Source organism: Sciurus carolinensis, chromosome 1 (assembly GCF_902686445.1).
Source record: "Sciurus carolinensis chromosome 1, mSciCar1.2, whole genome shotgun sequence".
Lineage (NCBI taxonomy): Eukaryota > Metazoa > Chordata > Mammalia > Rodentia > Sciuridae > Sciurus > Sciurus carolinensis.
Genome location: NC_062213.1, coordinates 167,406,434 through 167,428,298, shown reverse-complemented (window position 1 = coordinate 167,428,298; position 21,865 = coordinate 167,406,434). Strand labels below are relative to the sequence as shown.

General features: G+C 40.1%; 1 protein-coding gene across 1 annotated transcript in view; it reads left to right on the top strand.

The window, feature by feature from the left end:
- Positions 1 to 2,436: 2,436 nt before the first annotated feature.
- Zyg11a (zyg-11 family member A, cell cycle regulator) overlaps positions 2,437 to 21,865 on the top strand; it is a 56,595-nt gene continuing 37,166 nt past the window's right edge. The window contains exons 1-8 of the mRNA XM_047544402.1: positions 2,437 to 2,600; positions 5,993 to 6,158; positions 9,668 to 10,419; positions 14,638 to 14,778; positions 17,223 to 17,399; positions 19,364 to 19,428; positions 20,597 to 20,696; positions 20,779 to 20,832. Of these exons, the coding sequence (XP_047400358.1) occupies positions 2,511 to 2,600; positions 5,993 to 6,158; positions 9,668 to 10,419; positions 14,638 to 14,778; positions 17,223 to 17,399; positions 19,364 to 19,428; positions 20,597 to 20,696; positions 20,779 to 20,832 (1,545 nt within the window). The 5' untranslated portion in view covers positions 2,437 to 2,510. The remainder of the gene's footprint in view (positions 2,601 to 5,992; positions 6,159 to 9,667; positions 10,420 to 14,637; positions 14,779 to 17,222; positions 17,400 to 19,363; positions 19,429 to 20,596; positions 20,697 to 20,778; positions 20,833 to 21,865) is intronic.

Genomic DNA, 21,865 nt, shown 5'->3' with positions numbered 1-21,865 from the left:
TAGTCCTTAGAATGGGAGAAGTAAAGGAAGACCAATAAACATAGATGTGGGCAGTTCACAAATCCCGCGCTTTTTTTGCAGCGCCAAGGATAGAATCCAAGCCCTTTGCCACTGAGTTAAACCCCCCAACTGCAAATCACAAACCTTAATTGCTAGTCTTTTATTTTTTAAATATAATTTATCTTATTTAATTTTTAATTTATTAATTTCAATAAATAGCCCAGTGTAGTGGTGCATGCATGTAATTCCAGCTACTAGGGAGGCTGAGGCAGGAGGATCACAAGTTTGGGGCTAGCTTTGGCAACTTAGTGAGATCCTTAGCAATTTAGAGAAAGCCTATCTCAAAAAATTTAAAAAAAACAATCTAGGGATGTAACTCTGTGTTAAAGTACCCTTGGGTTTTATGCCCAGCAAGCGCGCGCGCGCGCACACACACACACACACACACACACACACACACACGGAAAAAGTAAATATTTCTAGAAAACCTATTGAATACATTAAAAGAGGAAAAAGTAAATGTTTCTGGAAAACCTATTGAATATATCAGGTAAAGGAAAGGTAGGCTCCAAAGAATGATAGAGTGATGGAGCGCCTCAGATACCCAAACTTATTCCATTTCAACAGTGAGAAGATTGATGCTCATGAAGAGATAAAGACTTGTTGAAGATCACAGAGCAACACATGATTTTTTCCTTTAGAAAACATTCTGTTTGAGTAGAGGAAAATAACACACGGGCTGTTAGGACGTTTTCTCAGTATTCAAAGTTCTGTTAAATTTCGCTGGGTGTGGTGGTGCTAATCCCAGCTCTTTGGTGGAGGAAGGAAGACCACAAGTTCAAGGCCAGCCTGGGCGATTTACAGAGACCCTCTCTTAAAATAAAAGATAAAAAGGGTTGAAGATGTAGCCACTGGGTTCAATCCTCAGTACTGGAAAAACAAAACACCCAAGTCCAGACCAAAAACCCATCCGTTTCCTCTTCTGGAAAATGAGCTAATAAAACGACATGAAGATTCTGTTGCTCGATGTCTCTTTGAGTGTGGCAGACCAGAGATGATGGAATTTAGAGCACAGGACCACCAGGTGGGTCTGAGAGAAGAGTACACATAGTTTATAAGAGGAGGGAGGGGAAGGCAGAGCATCTGCAGACAGGAATGCTTCCCCACACAAGAGGCGGAGCTTGAGAGTTTTTGGTTTCTCAGTAAAAGAGAAAAGTGAGTGTGGATGAGGGAGGAGGTGTTTGAAGTTTGAGAATGGAGGACACCAAACCTTTAAGAGAGGAAGAGTAATTGTGAAAGGGAAGCATTTTGCAAAGTTATTTGTACATGAAAAATAATTTTAACATTTGAAAGGACTTGCTCTGTGCCAAGCATTCTGGTGTTTTACATACATTATTTCATTTAATCCTGACATTAACCTTCTGAGATAAAAGCATTCTCAATTCATTTTACTGATGTGGACGTTAAGCCTCAGTATAAATCAAGAATCTTGACTAAGGTTCTCAGATTAATAGACAGCTGAGCTAGTATTCCACCACAGCAAACTGCAAGCTTTATACTGTAAGAAATTTCCTTTTTCAGGACATATTTTTTCTTAAATTAGCTAAAGTATACTAATTTACTGGGTTGCTTTCCTGGAGCAGGTTATATAAGGGTCTTCCCAGTACTTTTCAAGTAAGAAGAAAGTTCAATCATTTTCCCCCCCTAGATTTTTGGTATTTGTTTTGTATGCTTACATGGCAGATTTTTTTTTTTTTTTTTTTTTTTTAAAGTGGGAATTGAACCCAGGGGTGCTTTACTACTGAGCTACATTCCCCAATTTTTTTTTTTTTTAACTTTTGAGACAGGGCATCACTAAGTTGCTCAGGGCCTTGCTAAATTGCTGAGGCTGACCTCGTGATCTTCCTGCCTCAGCCTCCAGGGTCATTGGAATTATGGGCGTGACCCACTGCGCCTGGCCAGAAGTGGTTTTGAGATTTTATTCACCCAATGTCTCTAGGAGTTGAAACAGGACTGTTGCCAGATTTCTAGAGGTAAGTCTTTGAGAATATATTTCAATGTATTAAAGCATTTAAACTATAAATTCTATTACACAATTCCATTGAGCTGTTCCTTGGAAACGCCCTGAGGGGCGAAAGGAATGTACCATACAGCATTGGGCTGTGTGTTTGTGGGTCGCGGGCCTCTGACGGGTGCATAGGAGTTGGGTGAACAGGCGGGCAGCTGTATGGTTGTCCTGGGGGAGGACGGTTGGGCCCCAGGGGGCGTGGAGGCCGGGTGCGGGTGGGGGCAGAGCAGGGCCGTTCTGAGGGCGGGGTCTGCGGCCGGTCGACCTCCTTGGGCGCCTGCGCGCCGCCTCGCCCGGCGTTCAAAAGCCCCGCGGCGGGGCAAGGCGGGTGGAGTCAGTGCTGCCCCGCAGTCGCCCACCGCGGATCGAAGTCGGCCCTCGCGGGATCCCGACCCCCGGTCAACCCCGCTTTCTCCTCGACGCCCCACGGGCAGGGGTGGCCATGGTCCACTTCTTGCACCCGGGGCTGTCGCCCCGGAACCTCGTCCCTCCCGACGCCCAGAAGGATGCCTCGGGCTGCTGCGTGGTGCAGGTGAGCACCGGGGGGCGGGGAAGCCGGCCTCGGCGCGTCGTCCGTCGGAGGTGCAGCAGAGGCGCTCGGGGAGTCTGGCCCGCGCGCCGGTTAAGTCTCCAGAGGCCGAGCCCCAGCCCGGTCCCGGGGAGGGCGGACTGGGCGCCGGAGCCGGGTCGTGCGCCTCAGCCGCGGGCCGGCGCGCTGACCTTGCGCAGTCGAGGCGGCGCCTAGGCCAGCCCCTCCCCGGGCTCCGACTCTCACCTGCACCAGCCAAGGCCGCATGGACGTGGGTCTTGGCAGGGCGCTGCCCTGGCGAGGTAGTCTTGGTGAGCCCTGCACCCCCAAACTTTGAGCGCACCTCCGCGTGCACCCTGGACGGTTCACCGGAGACCGACCCTTCGCCCGCGCGTAGGCCTGGGGACCGTGGGGAGGCCTCTGCTGAGTCCGGCTGGGGGCGCTGGAATCCCGAACCAGACTGTCGCAATTGCAGGTGTCCACCTCCTGGGGTCTATCAAACTACACCTAAAAACCGTGTATGTAGCGCCTAACTGTGTGTGAAGTATCGCATTTCCGAAGTAATCCTTAACCTCTGGTCTTCTGTGGCCATTTGCTAATCTCCATTTTACTGATGTGGGAAGTTGGAGACCCTGGTATTTAGATTGATTCACTTTCTTATTTTTGGTATCGGGTGTTGAACACAGGTGTGCTCAAACACTAAGTTACATCCCCAGCCCTTTTAATGTTTTATTTGGAGACAGGGTCTCACTAAGTTGCTTAGGGCCTTGCTAAATTGCTGAGGCTGTCTTTGAATTTGAGATCCTCTGCCTTGGCATATTTAGCCGCTGGGATTACAGGAGGGTGCCACGGCACCTAGATAATTTCATTTATTTCTGTACTAGTTCTGACTGGAATATTTTTCCTGCTCATATTTTTTTTTCCCCCCTGGTGCTGGGGATCGAACCCAGGGCCTTGTGCTTGCAAGGCAGGCACTCTACCGACTGAGCTATCTCCCTAGCCTGCTCATGTTTGCTTACAGTTCAGTGTGAGCTGAACTTCATAGGTGCCACTTTGTGTACATTTTTGTTTTCTTCCTTATTAGGCCCTATATTTGAGATGCATACATTTTTTAAAAGGTGCATTGTGTTGTCCACATGATCTTCCTGCCTCAGCCTCCTGAGTAGCTGGGACTGCAGGTGTGCACCACCTTTCCCAGCTCTGTATTTGGTATTTTAAAAATGCTGTTGTAATTTACACAAATTCTGTTTTCTATTTAATTGTTGATTGCCTACAGCAATAGTTTTTTTTTTTTAACCTCATACTTATTGAAATATTTCTTAGTTATAACCGTTATAAGCATGATTATGCTTTAGCAATGGTGAGGCTGTCTTCTGGGTAGATAGATGGTAAAAGGATTAGAAGTGAAAGTGGGAAACTGATTTGCAGATTTAGTATGCTAGGTAAAGTGGTAGTGACTTGGGTTTGAAACTGATAGTGAGGTAGAAAGGAGGAGATGACTAGAAATTTATTTCTGCCATTTGCAAGCAGGAAACAAATGACACATTCAAAATAAGGATAATCCAAAGGGATTTTAACCGACTGATGATAAGGGTGACGAATGGAAATACAGTCATATAGTATTCCATGCCTGATAAGAGCAATTTACCACCCAGAGGACTTTACAGAAGAAAAGGGGGCTGAGTTTTAGAGGACTGGTTGGGGGACACAGCTAGCCTAGGGTAACTTTTCAGAGAGAGGTAGGGACATATGCTGTGGTGGATTGAATGGTTCCCCCCTAAATATATCTGCAACCCAACCCCTGGTACGTGTGGATTTGACCTTATTTGCAAATAGAGTCTTTATAGTTGCTATTGAGGATCTTTTTTTTTGCACCAGGAATGGAACTCCGGAATACTTAACCCTGAGCCACATCCCCAGCCCTTTTTAAATATTTTATTTGGAGACAGGGTCTCGCTGAGTTGCTGAAGGCTGACTTTGAACTCACAGTCCTCCTGCCTCAGCCTCCTGAACCATTGGGATTACAGGGGTGCTGCACCTGGTTGAGAATCTTGATGAGGTCATCTAAATTTAGGGTGAACTCCAAATCAACTAAATGTCATTATAAGTGGTAACCTTATAATGAAAGGTAACTGGGGGTTTAGCTTGGTGGTAGAGTGCTTGCCTAGCACATTCAAGGCCCTAGGTTTGATACCCAGCTCTGTCTGATAAATGAATATATTAAAAATACATTAAAGCAAGGAGAGAGAGAGATTTGAGACAGACATGGAAGAAGGCCATGTAAAGATGAAGGTGGATTTTTTTTTTTTTTTTTTTGTACCAGGAATTGGACCCAAGGGCACTCAACCACTGAGTCACATCCCCAGCCCTTTTTTTTTTTTTTTTATTTTGAGACCGGGTCTCACAAGGTTGCTTATAGCCTCACTAAGTTGCTGAGGCTGGCTTTGAACCTTGAACCTGCTGGAATTACACCACACCCAGCTTCTTTGTGTCTAATGTATAGCGCCATATCAACCTATTTTGCATGAGAAAGAGACCATGTGCCTCTATAATTTCACCTCTCTTTCAGTTCTTTACCCTTTTTATAGCACCTTTGAGTGTAAACCCTTTCAGGTTATGAACACTTTTTTTTTTTTTTTTTTTTAAACTGGCATTTCAGGGGCTGGGGAGATTGCTCAGTCGGTAGAGTGCTTGCCTTATAAGCACAAGGCCCTGGGTTTGATCCCCAGCACCAAAAAAAAAAAAAAAAAAAAAAAAAAAAACTGGCATTTCACTATGTTGCCTAGACTGGTCTCCTACTTATGGGCTTAAGTGATCCCCACCTCAGTTTCCCAAGTAGTTGGGACTGTGGACACACACCATAAATTTATTTATATTTTTTCTGTTGGGAGTGAAACCTAGGACCTCATGCATGCCATGCAAGTGCTTTGTCACCGAAGTACACCCCCTTGTCGTGGTTGTGAACATTTTTGAGAGTGGGAATAGGCCTTTTTATTTTCTGTCACAGAATAATAGGTTAAAAAATGTATCTTAAATGGATGACTTGTGTGATCTCTGCTTAAAAATATCCCACATACTACTCTGAAATTGGGAGATGTTTTTGGTTTTATTCTCCACTGTATTGTTAGCTCCAAAAGGACTGGAGCTCTTACCCATTTATTTATGTATTATTAGCGGCTGGCATAGTCTAGATGGTAAGTGAAGGACTGAGAGAACTTAATTTTTTCAAAGATAGGAGTTACAATAACTAAAATCTTGCATTCAGTAACAGTTGGAATAAGGTGGTTTTATTACATACAAAATCATTATTAGTGTAGGAAGCTATATGTATGGCGACCCTTTTATGTTGAATATTTGCTGATGTGTTCTAACAAAGTTTGGAATTTGTTTGCTAGGAGGAGGCATCACCCTATTCTTTGGCCAACATCTGCATGAATGTCCTGATTGCTAATCTGGAAGAATTGTGTTCTGAAAGACCTGATGGAACACTGTGCCTTCCAGAGCATTGGAGTTTCCCTCAGGAAGTAGCTGATCGATTCCTTGAGATGATGGTTTGGCAAGGTAACATGGTTCCTCTATTGTCTACTGTATGGCAGTTTTTCAGTATTTGAAAAGCACCTTTACATATAATTCTTATTTTGATTCTTTCAAATTATTCCCATTTTTTAAAATTTGTATGGAAGTTGAGTCTTAATCTTTCTGGGATACTATGACGGAAATTGTTTTGCTTCTAAGTTCATTTTGGTCTTGCCTTACCAGGTAAAGAAAGTGGAAAAATTAAGTTGTCACTTGTCCATCCTCTGTTTTTCAAAATGCTGTTGCTGTAGTTTTACCTCCTATTCTTTACATTATACGTATGAACCTTTTTTCTGTGTATGCTACTGGGAGATTGATGCTGGGGATGGTCTAACACTATTTTTTATTTTGAGATAAGGTCTCACTAAATTGCAGAAGTTGGCCTAGAACTTGCAGTCCTCCTGCCTCAGCTTTCCCAGTTGCTAGGATTATAGTCATATGCCACTGTGCCTGGCTATTGCCCATTTCTTTTCTTTTTTTTTTTTAATATTTTTTTTAGATGTTGATGGACCTTTATTTTATTCATTTATTTATACGTGGTGCTGAGAATCAAACCCAGTGCCTCACACATGCTAGGCAAGTGCTCTACCACTGAGCCACAACCCCAGCCCATAATTGCCCATTTCTTAATCAAATTATTATTTCTTTCTTTTTTTTTTTTTTTTTTGGCGGTGCTGGGGATTGAACCCAGGGCCTTGTGCTTGTGAGGTAAGCAATCTACCAACTGAGCTATCTCCCCAGCCCAAATTATTATTTCTTGCTGTTGAGTGTTTTGAGTTCTTTATATATTAACACCTTTTCAGAAATATAGTTGCAAATATTTTCTCCCATTTGGTGGATTTGTTTCCTTTGCTGAACCCAGAAGTTTTTTAATTTGTTGTAATTTCGTTTGTCTCTTTTTGCTTTTGTTTCCTATACCTCCAGTGTCCTGAAGCATTTCCTCTGTTTTCCTCTGGTACTTTTATATTTTCAGGTCTCACATGTAAGTCTTTAATCCATTTTTTTTTTTTTTTTTTTTCTTTTTTCTTTTTTCTTGTAACTGGTGAAAGTTAGGGGTCTGGTTTTATTTTTCTGCATGTGGATATCCAGTTTTCCCAGCACTATTTTATTGAATAAACTGTTCTTCCTTCACTGCATAGTCTTAGCTCTTTCATGCAAAGTCAGGTAGCTATAGATGGTGTGTGTTGAGTCCTAGATTCTCCATTCTATTCCACTGGTCTCTTTGTCTGTTGTTATACGAGTGTGTTTGTTTGGTTTGGTTTGGTTTTTGGGGTCCTGGGGAATCTAAACCTAGACCTCAAGCCTGCTAGGCCAGTTAACTACACTGATCTGTACTGCTAATCCCAATATTGTTTTGCTTGCCATAGCTTTGTAGTTTATTTGAAATCATGTAGTGTAATGACCCTTGCTTTGTGTTTTTTTTTGTTTTTTTTCTCAAGATAGCGTTGATTATTATGATTTTGTTTGTTTTTTGTTTTGTGGTGGTGGTGTTTTCTTACAAGTTTGAGGATTGTTCTTTCCTTCCTTCTTTCTTTCTTTCTTTCTTTTCTTTCTTTTCTTTCTTTTCTTTCGTTCTTTCTTTGCTAGGGCTTGAACCCAGAGGTGCTACCACTGAGCTGCATCCCATTACTCTTATTTTTTATTTTGAGACAGGGCCTTGAACTTGTGATTTGCCTGCCTAAGCCTCCCAAGTAACTGAAATTACAGGCATGTTGCCACCATGTGTAACTGTGAGTGTCTGTTTTAAAGAAACCAGTTGCTTGTCAGTAGAGTTTCATGCAATCTGGATTTTGCCATTGGTAACTGTGCTCTGATTTTGACCTGTTTCTCTGATCCCTGTATTGTGTGAATTGGCTGTTTGATCAGATTTAGGCTGTGTTTGTTTCCTTGTGCTTTTGTTCGTGGTGTTTTAAAGTTCGGTTGGTTGTTGTTATGATTGTGTTGACCCTAGATGGAGTATCACTGCAAACACCCATTAAAAAACAGAAATTCTTGTAGGTTTGAATTGTGGTGTTTGTTCATTTGTTGTCATTGTCTTTTCTGACTTAGTGTTTTTTCCTGATTTCTTCTTGCTTCCTGATCTGTTCCACAATTGGCTTTCTGCTTTTCTATGTATACCGTATTTTTATTCCTGAAGGTTTATCTTGAATACCTTCTTTTTAAAGTATTTTTAATATGTTATTTTTAAATATACATGGCATTGAATACCCTTCTTACTCTGTATACTTCCTGGGTAATTTTCCTTGGTTTAGTTACTATTACTCATTCCCCAGAGTTTTTAGTTTTGTCCTTTATTCTGAGCTTCAGAACCATGTATCCAAATGTCTCCTGTGTCCTATGTTCTTTCTCTGGACTGCTGAATCATGGCATTCTTTCTATTTTGTTCTATCCTCAGTGGCTGCTGCTTATTGATTTCTACTTATTTGGCTTCCCCTTAAAGCAGTAAGGATTAAAGGTTTAGAGCTCTGGCTTTAGAACCAGACTATCTGAGTTTACATACTCTATTGACTGCAGCCATGCCTCACTTGACAATGGTCACATTCTAAAAAAGGTATCTGCCAGCTGTGAATGGTGGTACCTACTGGTAATTCCAGCAATTTGGGAGGCTGAGGTAGGAGGAATACAAGTTTGAGGCCAGCTTGGCAACTTAGTGAGCCCCTGTCTCAAATGAAAAATAGGAAGGGCTAGAGATGTAGCTCAGTGGCAGAGTGCCCTTAAATTCAACCCCCAGTATCAAAGAAAAAAAAAGTCTGTGTGAACATCATAATTTACTCACACAAACATTGATGGTAAAGCCTGTTGCTTCTAGGATATGCACCATATATCATGTTACTGAACTGAGTGTTGAAGGTAATTGTAACATAATGGTTATATATCTAAATATATAAAAGATGCAGTAAAATTACTATGTAAAACAACGGGTATGCCTGTAGTCCCAGCTACTCAGGAAACTGGGGCAGGAGAATTGCTTGAGCCCAGGAGTTTGAGAGGACAAATCCAAGGCCAGCCTGGGCAACTTAGCAAGATTATGCCTCAAAAAAAAGTGGTGGTGTTGGGGAGGCTCAGTTCAATTGAGTTCAGTTCCCAGTACTGGGGGGAAAAAAGTGATCAGTCAGCAAAAAGTTATTTACATTTATATGTCAGTTACTTATATACCTCTTTGGTTTCATTTTTTATTTCTGTGAATAAGGTTATTTATAACACTTTAGTCTCTGGAGTCTTAACCTGCCATGTATTTTAAACTTGCAAGTTATTTAACCTCTTCAAGCTTCAGTTTCCTCATCTGTATAATAGTAATAATAGTAGTTCCTTTATAGTGTTAGTGCAAGAGTAAATTAGATAATCTTAGTAAAGGATTTAAAACAATGCCTCTAGCACAGAGTGAGTGGTAAATTTAGTCTTTATTTTTATTAGCATCTGTTCATTCCCACATTGTATCCTGGAATGGCATGAGATCTCATTATCATTACAAGCCAGCTGTGCTTATCTTACAGGAAAGCTGACTGATAGAACAGCAAGTATTTTCCGAGGCAACCAAATGAACCTGAAGATGGTCAATATCCAAAAAGCTAAAATCTCTGCGGCTGCCTTCATAAAAGCCTTCTGCCATCATAAACTCCTTGAAATAGATGCCACTGGAGTGCACTCTGACCTTCCAATCCCAGATATCTTAAGTGGACTCTGCAGCAGTAGCTGGATCCAGCAAAACCTCCGGAGCCTCCTGTTAGACTCAACAAGCGTTCCTCAAGATTCAAGACGACTGTCCTTTGGTCAGCTCACTGGACTTCGCGTTTTAAGTGTTTTCAATGTTTGCTTTCACACTGAAGACCTTGCTAATGTTTCTCAGTTACCAAACCTGGAAAACTTGGACATCTCCAATACTCTGGTCACGAACATCTCTGCACTCCTTAACTGTAAGGATCGACTCAAGTCTCTCACAATGCACTACCTGAAATGCCTGACCATGACCAAACCACAAATTCTTGGAGTCATCAGAGAACTTAAATGTCTCCTTCACCTTGATATTTCCGATCACAGGCAACTCAAATCAGACTTAGCTTTTCATCTGCTACAGCAGAAGGATATCCTGCCAAAGGTGGTATCCCTGGATATTTCTGGAGGCAGTTGCATCACTGATGGAGCGGTAGAGCAGTTTATACGGCAGCGGCCCGCAATGCAGTTTGTGGGACTCTTGGCTACAGATGCTGGTTATTCTGACTTCTTTACTGCAAAGCAAGGCTTGAGGGTTTGTTCTTAAAAATAAGTTTTGTTTCATTTGTTCAGAACATTGTTAAGTTCTTGCTGTACACCAGAGCCTATACTTGGTGTTAGTTGCCAAAACAACAATAACAACAACAAAATCCTTAAGATTAAGAGTTAATGATCATTGTGTACCCACTGTGTGATAAGTTGTGGGGATATCACCTTAAGATGCAGTTTCTGCCCCCACGTCTCCTAGTCCAGCTCGATAGTAATACAGCCATTCATCAGGTGCCTCCTGTGTGGAGGTGTCATGCTTGCACATTGTTTTCTTCTTTAATCCTCTCATTTTTACAGATGAGGAACGGGAAGCTCAGGGAGATTTAGCTACTTACCCCCATCATGTAATGAACCATCCTGTTGTAAATCTGGTACCTGCACCCAGGTCTTTGTGACTTGAAATATATACTCTTCACCTCTCTTAAGAACTGAGGATAGCCAGGCTTGGTGGTACACACCTGTAATCCCAGTTAGGAGACTGAGGCAGGAAGACTGCATATTCATTCTCTTGTCTATGCATGCAGGAGGCCCTGAGTTCAATTCCCAGTGCTCCCCCATAAATAAAATAAAAAATAAAAATAAATAAAAAAATAAACTGCACTTTTAGTCACACCTTGGCCCCAAATAGTGCTAACCGTATTGATCATCTGCCCATCAAATGCACTCAGCAGGTTTTTTTTTTTGTGTGTGTGTGTGTGTGTGTGTGTGTGTGTGTGTGTGTGTGTGTTAGGTTGCGGGGGGGTCCTAGAGATTGAACCCAGTGTTGCTGCACCACTGCCTACATGGCCCTTTTTAATTTTGAGACAGGATTTTGCTAACTGGTCCAGGCTGTCCTCAAACTTTTGTTCCTCTTGCCTCAGTCTTCCAAGAAGCTAGAATTATAGGTGTGTGCCACCAGGCCTGACTCCTAGGAACACCAAAAAGAAATATGTTTTGAGCATTGCCAGAATAAGTTTATAACTTCTCAGAGTTTGTTTGTTTGGTCTGGGGATTGAACCCAGAGGCTTGCACATGCTGGGCAAGCACTCTACAACTGAGCTACATCCTTAGCCCTTGGTGCTATTTTGAAAAGCAAAAATATATTTAAATGTATATGTTCAGAAGTGCATTTTGTGCGTGTGTGTGTGTGTATGTGTGTGTTTGATGCTGGCAGTTGAACCCTGGAGAGCAGCGCTCTGCTACTGAGCTATATTCCCAGATCTTTTCATGTTTTTATTTTGAGACAAGATCTCACTACGATGCCCAGGCTATCTAATCTTTAATTTGTAATTCTGTTGCCTCAGCCTCCCAAGGATCTGAGATTACAGGCATGCACCATCTTGCCTGGCTATGCAAAGTATTTTGTAGAGTCACTAACTGTTCACATTTTCTTCTTCAGGTGTTTGTGTATGGTACTAGGGATGAACCCAGCAGTGTGCACATGCTGAAATACATCATGAACCTATCCAGAAAGTTTTCTAGGGCTGGGGTTGTGGCTCAGTGGAAGAGCGCTTGCCTAGCATGAGTGAGGCACTGGGTTTGATCCTCAGCACCGCATATAAATAAATAAAATAAAGGTGTTTGAACAACTATTTTAAAAAAAGAGTTTTCTAGGATGGTAGTTTCAAGTATTAGTTCATTTTTCCTGCAGAAACTTGTATATATAGATTGAATATTCTTTGATTTTCTTCCATAATGATACCGTGGATCCTTTTTCTGCTTTTGATTTCTGTTTTAAGTTTGTACTTGTTTGGACTGGGGATGTAGCTCAGTGTTACGGTGCTTGCCTAGCATTCATTAGGTTCTGGGTTGGATCCTGAGCACTGCCAAAAAATTTTTTTCTTTTCCTTGTTTGGGCTGGGTGCATTTGATACATTCCTATAATTCCAGTGACTCTAGAGGCCAAGGCAGGAGGATTGCAAGTGATATAGGCCAGCTTCTGGAACATAGTGAGACCCTGACACAAAATCAGTGGTAACGTGCCTTTAGGCTTAATTCCCAGTACTGGTGTGTGTGTGGAGGGGGAGAAGTCAGTTTCCCTGCTATTTCCCTCTTACTAAATTTTTTTTGCGGGGAGGTACTCAGAATTGAATCCAGGGGTACTTAACCAATGAGCCCCATTCCCAGCTCTTTATTTTTTTGAGACAGGGTCTCACTAATTTGCTTAGGGTCTCACTAAGTTGCTGAGGCTGGCCCTGAACTTGTGATCCTCCTGCCTCAGCCTCCCACATTGTTGGGATTAGAGGCAAGCACCACCATGCTATTCCCCTTACTAAATTTTTATTCATCTCTATTCTTTCTTGTGTACTCTTTAAATTAGTCTTCCTATTTGATAAAATTTTATCTTTTTCTTTCCAGAGTTTAATAAACCCTTGCTTTACTTCTCTGATATTCATGGTTAGTTGGTTTGTTTTTGGCACTGGAGATTGATCCCAGGAGTGCTTTACCACTGACCTACATTCCCAGCCATTTTTATTTTTTATTTTTAGTCAGGGTCTCTCTAAGTTGCTGAGGCTGACCTTGTAGTTTTGGTCCTTCTGCCTCAGTCTCCCAAGTCATTGGGATTAAAAGTGTGCCACTGTGCCTGGACCTTTTTTTTTTTTTTTTTTTTTTTTTTCATATACCAAAATGTGTGTTGGAGTACTGTGCTGTGGTAGAATTTCCTTCCGATTTGTTTTTGGTTTATGGAAGGAATTTTTCTCAGCCAGAATATGTAGGTTTGTGTTTTTCTGATTTCTCAGGAATGTTTTATATGGAATTCGTTTCAATCTTTTCATTTTCTGGCATTTGGTTGACCAGGTTCCTAATTCAAAAGCACTCTCTTGACAGTTTAGTGGAGTGGAGTGAGATCTAATGGATGATGATATTATTTGTCATGGTAGGATGGTGAAGGTTTTATTTTTCTTTTCATTTTGCAGGATCCTTAATCTCCCCTCTCCCATTTCCTTCCTTTTTCCCGTCACTACCCAGTAATGCTATAACTGTGTCATGCCCAGTTTGTTTAAATTTTTTGTAGATTTTATGGTTTGAAGAGAGGATATGAGGGTGTTAGGAATAGGGGTGATTTAGAATCACCATTATATTCCAGATCAAAAGTCTACATATAGACTGTTTGAAATGTAGTATTCAGTGGTAGCATGGAAAAATTGTAATACTAAATAAATAAGAAACAAAAAAATACTATTCAAAAAATTAATTCCTTTTTTTAAAAATTAATTCATTTAAAAAATTTTTACAGACTGCATTTTGATTCATTGTACAGAAGTGTGATACAACTTTTCATTTCTATGGTTATGCATGATGTAGATTCACACTCTTTGTGTAATTATACATGTACATAGGGTAATGATGTCTGTCTCAGTTCACTATCTTTCCTTCCTCTACCCCTCCTGCCCCATTTCCTTCTACACAGTCCAAAGTTCCTTCATTCTTCTCTTACCCGCCACCCTCCCGCCCCCCACCTTCAATTCCTTTATCTTTTTCTATTTTGTTTTACTGGGGATTAAATCCAGGGTCTCACACATGTTAGGCAAGCACTCTACCAACTGAACTATATCCCTAGCCTTTTCATATTATTTTACATGACCTTTTTCCTGTCTTTGTCTATGTCTAAAAGTATTTGAGAAACGTTATGCATTCATGATTACCAATTGTTAAAAAAATTACATGTAACCCATTATATTAATTATTTTCTCTTGTTTTGTGTTACTGGGGATTGTACCCAGTTGAAGTCTCAATTGTACTATAGTTATAGGGAGATGGTATTTGATTTTTTTTTTTTTTTTTTTTTTTGAGTACCAGGGACTGAACTTGGGGGCATTCAACCACTGAGGCACATCCCCAGCCCTATTTTGTATTTTATTTAGAGACAGGGTCTCACTGAGTTGCTTAGCACCTTGCCATTGCCCAGGCTGGCTATGAACTAGTGATCCTCCTGCTTCAGCCTCCCAAACTGCTGGGATTACAGGTGTGCTCCACTGTGCTGGGCAGTATTTAATTTTGATGCCTCTATTTTATTACTTTGTTAAATTAGCAGCCCACTTTACCTCTTTGATCCCATATGTAAAAGTGAGGTTGAAAACATTAGTTTATTAAATTATGGCTAAATGAGAACAACTTTGTAAACCACCTGGAACATATCATCAAGCAACCTATTAAACTGTTTCAAACATTGGAGGCTTGGGGGTGACCAGAAAAACCTATTAATCATGTGCTTCTTTTTCAGGTTGCTGGAGGAGCCAGTATGGGTCAGATTTCTGAAGCACTGAGCCGATATGGGAATAGGTCATGTTTTATGAAGGAAGCTCTTTATAGGCTCTTCACAGAGACGTTTTCAATGCATGTAAGCATGCCTGCTGTTTTAAAGGTAACTATACCCCAGAAAGGCAGTTTTTAAAAATTTGTTCAATTAGATAAGTTGTTGTAGTGTGTTTGGTGAACAAATTATCTGCTTTATATAATGAGTCAAGTGCCCTCATTAAGAAAAGAAAACATGCTTAAGTGCTTAATTGTGACCACCTCCCTCCACTGGGGATTGAACCCAGGGCTTTCCTCATGCTAAGCAAGTGCTTAACCTCTGAACTACATATTCAGCCCTTTTTATTTTTTATTTTGAGACACTTTCTCGCTAAGTTGCCCAGTATGGGCTCAAACCTGTGTATCTCAGGTGGAGGGTCTGCCTTAGTCTTCAGAGTTCCTGGGGTTACAGGCAAATGCCACTGTGCCCTATCTAGATTCTCTTGCTTTGGGCACATGGATTAAAGTAAAACCAATTTGAATAAAAAATTTTTGGAATTTGGTCTGAGAAAGAGGATAATAGGACCATTGCACTAATTTGTGTAATTTAGGAATTGCTAATCTATTAACATGAATTCACTTAACCCTGAGTTTCTTATGTGTTCATTTATTTGTTCACTCTTTAGAATCTGAAAAAATATGAACAGGGCTGGATGTGGTGGTGCACGTCTGTCATCCCAGCAGCTCCAGAAGCTGAGGCGGGAGGATCAAGAGTTCAAAGCCAGCCTCAGCAATTTATTGAGGCCCTAGGCAACTTAGTGAGACTCTGTCTCTAAATAAAATATGAAAAAGGGCTAAGGATGTGACTCAGTGGCTGCGTGCGCCTGGGTTAAATCCCTGGTAGAAAAAAAAATTAAAGAAAATATGAAAGAATAAAATAAAATTAAGTGAAGTTAGCCAGATCTACTGAAGTATTTTATGGGAGCTGGGTATATGGCTTAGTGGTAGAACACTTGCTTAGCATGTGTGAAGCCCCTGGGTTGGATCCCCAGCTCTGCAAATACAAATAAACATTTTTTTTGTGTGTGAATAAAATAGACTTACCAATATTGATATGGCTGAAGTTTGCTTTGGTTTAGGGAACAATAAGTTTGGTATTAAATGTAATTGAAAGTATGATAAAGTATGATGTGGTTTGGTAAAGAAGTAGTAGAGCACTTGCACTTCTACTGGCATGTGTAAAGCCCTGGGTGCAATCCCCAGCACCACACACACGCACCCAAAACTATTTGTGTAGCATGAGAGATTAAATTCATTCATAACTTTAGAGAAATATTATATAAAGAAAAAAACTCTGGATGTTTCTGCATTTCTAAAGAGCAGTTTATCAAGATGGAGAAAAAAAATCATTTTCCATAGCAGAAGCATATCTCATCTCTCTTGCCAGGCATTATAAGTTCTTGCAGCTGTCCAAGTGAGGGGATCTGGTCTCTACGAATTGTGGTTCATGCGGTACCATTTGAATGATCTCTCAGATGATTTTCCCTATCTGGTAGAGGAAATAGATCACTGTCCCTGAATGCTGGAGCAGATAGCATCTAAGCTTAGAACAAGGTCCTCATTTTGTATTTGCGTTCTAGGTCTTCCATAGTCTCACTGCAAATTTCTAATGTTATATTTTACTACTTTTCAGATTCTTACTCCTCTGTCTATGGATTCATCCCACTTTTTTGTCCCCCTTCTCGCTTTTTTAAAGTATTTTGTTTTAGTTGTAGGTGGACACAATACCTTTTTTTAATCAAGTCATTCATTCATTCATTCATTCATTCATTTATGGTGGTGCTGGGACCTTTGTTTTATTTTCATTTGGTGCCGAGGGTTGAACCCAGGGCCTCTTGCATGTGAGGCAAGTGCTCTACCACTGAACCACAACCCCAGCCCTGTCTCCTGTTTTAGTTACACTTTCCTTCCGGAGGAATCCCCTCTCCTTTTTAGCCCCATTGTCATTTCCTCCTGTCTAAATCCTCTCTAAGCCCCTGCCTCATGTGCTCTCATTGGCGCTTTTTGATTCCTTACCAGAAATGAGTGCTTCCTCCATATCTACCTCAACATAACTTATTTCATGATGCTTTTTTTAGTTTCATGTATTGGGATTCCTCGTAGTATTTGCTTGTGTGCACTGATGCTCTCAAAAGGCTTTACACCAATAAGGTTTAACTTTGATTCATATTTGTGTTCCCTTCAATGCATATCCAAATACCTTGAATATAGTGAGGCTTAATGAAAGATTATGAAATTAGTTTCATATGTGAGGAGATGGGAGGTCCAGAGAAAGGAAGCGACTTGTCCAAAGTCATACAGATAGTTAATGGCTGGCTTTTAATTATTGATTTAATAATTAAATAATTATTAATTATTAATTTAATAATTAATGTCCTAAAGAATAAATGCTGAGGCTAGGGAAATCTGTTACTATCCTAATAAAGAGCAAATATTTTGCCAACCACAACAAACACAAGGCAGTAAAAAGAATGTTATTGTTGTTATATACACTCAAACCATGTTTATCTTCAGCTTGTGGCTGTAGGAATGAGGAATCATCCATTGGATTTACCAGTGCAATTCACAGCCAGTGCTTGTGCCCTCAACTTAACACGCCAGGGCCTGGCCCGGGGGATGCCTGTTCGCCTGCTCTCAGAGGTCACTTGTCTACTTTTCAAGGCTCTGAAAAATTTCCCCCATTACCAACAGGTAATTTTGATTGAATACTCGATTGTGTTTTTTAAGATCAGGACAAATACTTTAAAAATGTGTATTTTTTAGTTCTGGTTTTTCATTGTATCAGAGAAAATAGATAAGGAATTTATGATATAGAAAAATAGGAAATAATAGATAAGCAATGAGGTTAAATTTTTAAAAAATTATTTTAGTTGGAGATGGACACAATACCTTTATTTTATTTATTTATTTATTTATTTTTGTGGTGTTGAGGATTGAACCCAGTGCCTCACACATGTTGGGTGAGCACTCTATCACTGAGCCACAACTCTATCCCTGAGGTTAAGATTTTTAACAATCTTAGCCTGGCACTGGGGTTCATGCCAGTAATGCCAGCTACTCCAGAGACTGAAGTAGGAGGATTGCCAGCCCAATCAACTTAGTGAGACTGTCTCAAAATAGAAAATAAAAGACTTTGGGGATATAGCTCAGTGTCAGAGTGCTTGCCTAGCAAACAAGATCCTGGGTTCAATCCCCAGAACCTCAGTAAATTTTTTTGTTTTTTCTTTGTTGTTGTTATTGTTGTTGTTGTTTTTAGGTATTGGGGATTGAATATAGTGGTGCTCTCTACCACTGAGCTACGTCTGTAGCCCTTATTTATTTATTTATTTTTTAAATTTTGGGACAGGTCTTGTTAAGTTGTCCAGGCTAACCTTGAATTTGTACTTTGCCTCACCTCCCAAGTTGATGGGATTACAGATGTGCACTATTGGCAGGGTATGAAGCAACCGAAATTCTCATTTTGATTGTAAGAATGTGAAATGATACAACTTCCAGTTCAACAGTTTGGTAATTCCTTTAAAAATGAAATATGCACTTTTTATTCTACCCAGTTATTCCCACCTAGGTATTTAGCAAAGAGAATAAAATCATATGTCTATATAAAGGCTTATATAGGAATGTTCATTGTACCTTTGTTTATTTATCTGTTTTTTAATTTAAAAAAAATCTTAAATTGTAGATGGACATAATACCTTTATTTTATTTATTTATTTTTATGTGGTGCTGAGGATTGAACCCAGTGCCTCATAAGTGCCAGGCAGGTGCTCTACCATTGAGCCATAACCCCAGCCCCCGTACCTTTGTTTATAATTACCAAAAACATTGGGAGAATAGATAAACAAATTGTGGTATATATATATATAAGGAAATACTATTTGGCACAGAAAGAAATGCAATATGGATGAATCTCAAAAACATTTTCCAGGCAAAATATTCCAAGATTAGATACTATATGATTCCATTTGTGAAACCTTAAAAGAAAAAACTAAAACTGTAATTTTCTGGGACTGAGGCTTGCAAAATTGAGGTTGCCAGGATAGGGACACAGTAGAACCTTTTGGGGGTGATGGAAGTGTTTTATCTTGATTTGTGGTGGTGGTAGTTACCCAGGTGAATAAATTTATCAGATCTAAATGAGTACTTGCAGTGGGAGTTGAGGGAGGGAGATAGATATAATTTTTTCTTTTTTGGTATTGGGGATTGAATCCAGGGGTGCTCTGCCACTGAACTACATCCTCAGCCCTTTTTATATTTTTATTTGGAGAGAGAGAGGGTCTTTCTGAGTTGCTTAGGGCCTTGCTAAGTTGCTGAGTCCTCCTGTCTCATCCTCCTGAGTTGCTGGGATGACAGGCATATGCTACTGTGTCTGGCCCAGTGGGAATCGATATTTAAAAATACAATAAGGAAGGTGATCTTTCTCATTTAAGAAGTCTGTATTTTCACCTCTTCTTGAAATGTTGGAAGATCTGACACAGTCAGTTGTCATTCCAGCATAGCAATCATCAGTTATATGTTTAAAGGAAAAACTTGAAAAGGGTTAGTTACAACATTGAGCTCCCAATAAGAAAAGCTCTTTTTAGCACCATCCAAATGTTTAGAACCTGTGATTTAGAATGGATTACATTTGCTCACAATTATTTTTTATTCCCCAAAAGCTACAGAAGAATTGTCTTCTTTCCTTAACCAATTCCAGGATACTTGTGGATGTTCCGTTTGACAGGCAAGTATAAATAGAAGTTGGTCATCTGATTGGGGTGTTAGCCGGTGTTCCTCTGAGCACTGTTGGCATTTGGTTATCTGGCTAAGGCCTGATTAAAGCTCAGATAAGGTATTTGTGGAGAAGGCTCTTTTGAGTCTAACACACAGTAGCAATTGGTGGTACTGTAGTTGTAAATGTTCTCTTCCAAAGTGATTCCAGTACCAGACAATGGGTAAAAAAATAATGGAGTCCAGAGAGTCAAACACACTTGAACTCAAGTTGTGGCCCTTCCATTATCTTTGCACTTCAGTTTCTCTGTAAAATAATGACTTTTTTGAGGATTAGATATGATAGTGTTTGTAAATTATCTGCAGCAGTACCTAGTTTGAGTTATTTTCATTCTGAAGAATCTTAGTCATTCATTTTATTAATTATTTAATAATAATTAAAAAAATCATTATCATCCTAGATGTTGTAGAGGTATTCTTTTCAAAGCCTTTGTGATCATGAGTTTAAAGCATTTATAATAGTCAGCTGCAGAGAGCAGAAAAATTAAGCATAGGCTGATATGAGCATAGCCTGTGATTTGTGGGTGAAGAGTTATGGATGGTAGGTTTGCTGTCGCATTTTGGCACTGTCTGCTATTCAGATTATAAATTACCACCTCTTGGAAACTCGTCAGACTCATCATACTAGCATTTAGTAGAAAATAAATGCTAAAAAGTTTTTCTGCTGGGTACAGTTGCACAGGTCTGTAAACCCAGCTAGTTGGGAGGCTTAGGCAGGAGGATCACAAATTCAAGGCCAGCCTAGGCAACTTAGCGAGGTTCTGTCTCATAATAGAAAATGAAAAGGGTTGGGGTTGTGCTCAGTAGTAGAGCATTTGCCCACTATGTGTGAGATCCTGGGTTCAATCCTCAGAAAGGCAAAAAATAAAAATAAAGAGGCTGCTACTTTCATGCTCTGCAAGCACCCTACTTTTGAGCTGCACCCATCTTTGTTCATTCTGTTTGTATATCTCCTGTTCATCTCTGGGTTCATTTATCTCCACAATGCTCATTTTCATAGTTGTGGCTTTATAAGTTCAAAACTATTTTTGTTACAGGATTTGTTGGGGGAGGCTGAGTGATTTGCCATCTACAGTTTTACAAACTACATAATTTTGAGAAAAACAAACACTTCTTTTCAGATTTGATGCTGCCAAGTTTGTTATGAAATGGCTCAGTAGGCATGAGAACCCCAAAATGCAAACTATGGCAGTGAGCATCACCTCTATTCTAGCACTGCAGGTATGTGGCGTTTAGGTCAAGATTGTGCTCTCCCTCCTCACACAGCTTGGACATTTCACTTTTGACTTTTGTTTGCCTTTAGTTATCACCTGAGCAAATCGCACAACTCCAAGAAGAGCTCTTCACAGCAGTTAAGGTGGGTTGAGTTGATCTTCACTTTAACCTTTGTAAAAACGCAGGTATTTTGTGAATGCAGTTTAAAAAATTAAATCGGTCGAAATGCCCCATTGAAAAGAAATGGCAAAACTTGTTCCCCAAAAGAAACTTTGTACTCTTTTCTTTTTTTATGTACACTGAAAATGCAAGTAATTTATTTAAAAACTGCTTTGTTTCATCTTGAAATATGTATGTATAAATATATGTGTACATATGCTCTAGAATGATCATATTGCTGCATAATTCTTATGCGTTTTAAAGTATTTTATTTAAAAAGCAGCTTGCATGCGGCAGTGTGAGTGTGACAGTCTACTCCATCTGTGACTGGGGCACCTCCTCCTCCTGGCCTCGGTGAGCCGAGAGGACTGAGAAACTTTCTATCCTTATAGCTATTTACCTCTACATTTCAAAATAAAATGCTCAACTGCAGTTTTTTGATTTTGCAGTTTTAGGTATTAATTTTGCTACTATAATAAATAAAAATTTAGTTCTGCTACAGGCATTTCTATAGATTACTTCCTTTTGCAGTTCTCAACAAGTTTAGAGCACAAATTTAAATCTGTAATCAGTATTTACATTAGGATTATGTGAACATGGCTCATTTTAAATTTTACATCATTTTATTCGTCTTAATTTAGAGAATTAGACCAGTTCTTTTTATTTTTTACTTTAAGACAGGGCCTTTCAAAGTTGCTGAGGCTGGTCTGGGACTTTGAATCCTCCTGCCTCAGTCTCCTGAGTTGCTGTATTATAGGCATGTACCACCATGCCAGGTCCCAGTCCTTTTTATTTTTCACTTTGAGATAGGGTCTTGCTAATTTGCTGAGACTGACCTGGAACTTTCTTTCCTCTTCCTCCCAAGTAGCTGGAATTATAAGCATGTGCCATCATGCCTGGCTTATCCTCTAGTTTCTTTCATTTATCCTTACGTGTTTTGTCTATGCAAATACCAAATTTGACTTGTCTAGGAGCTGGGCATGCTGGCACATGCCTGTAATCCCAGTAGTTTGGGA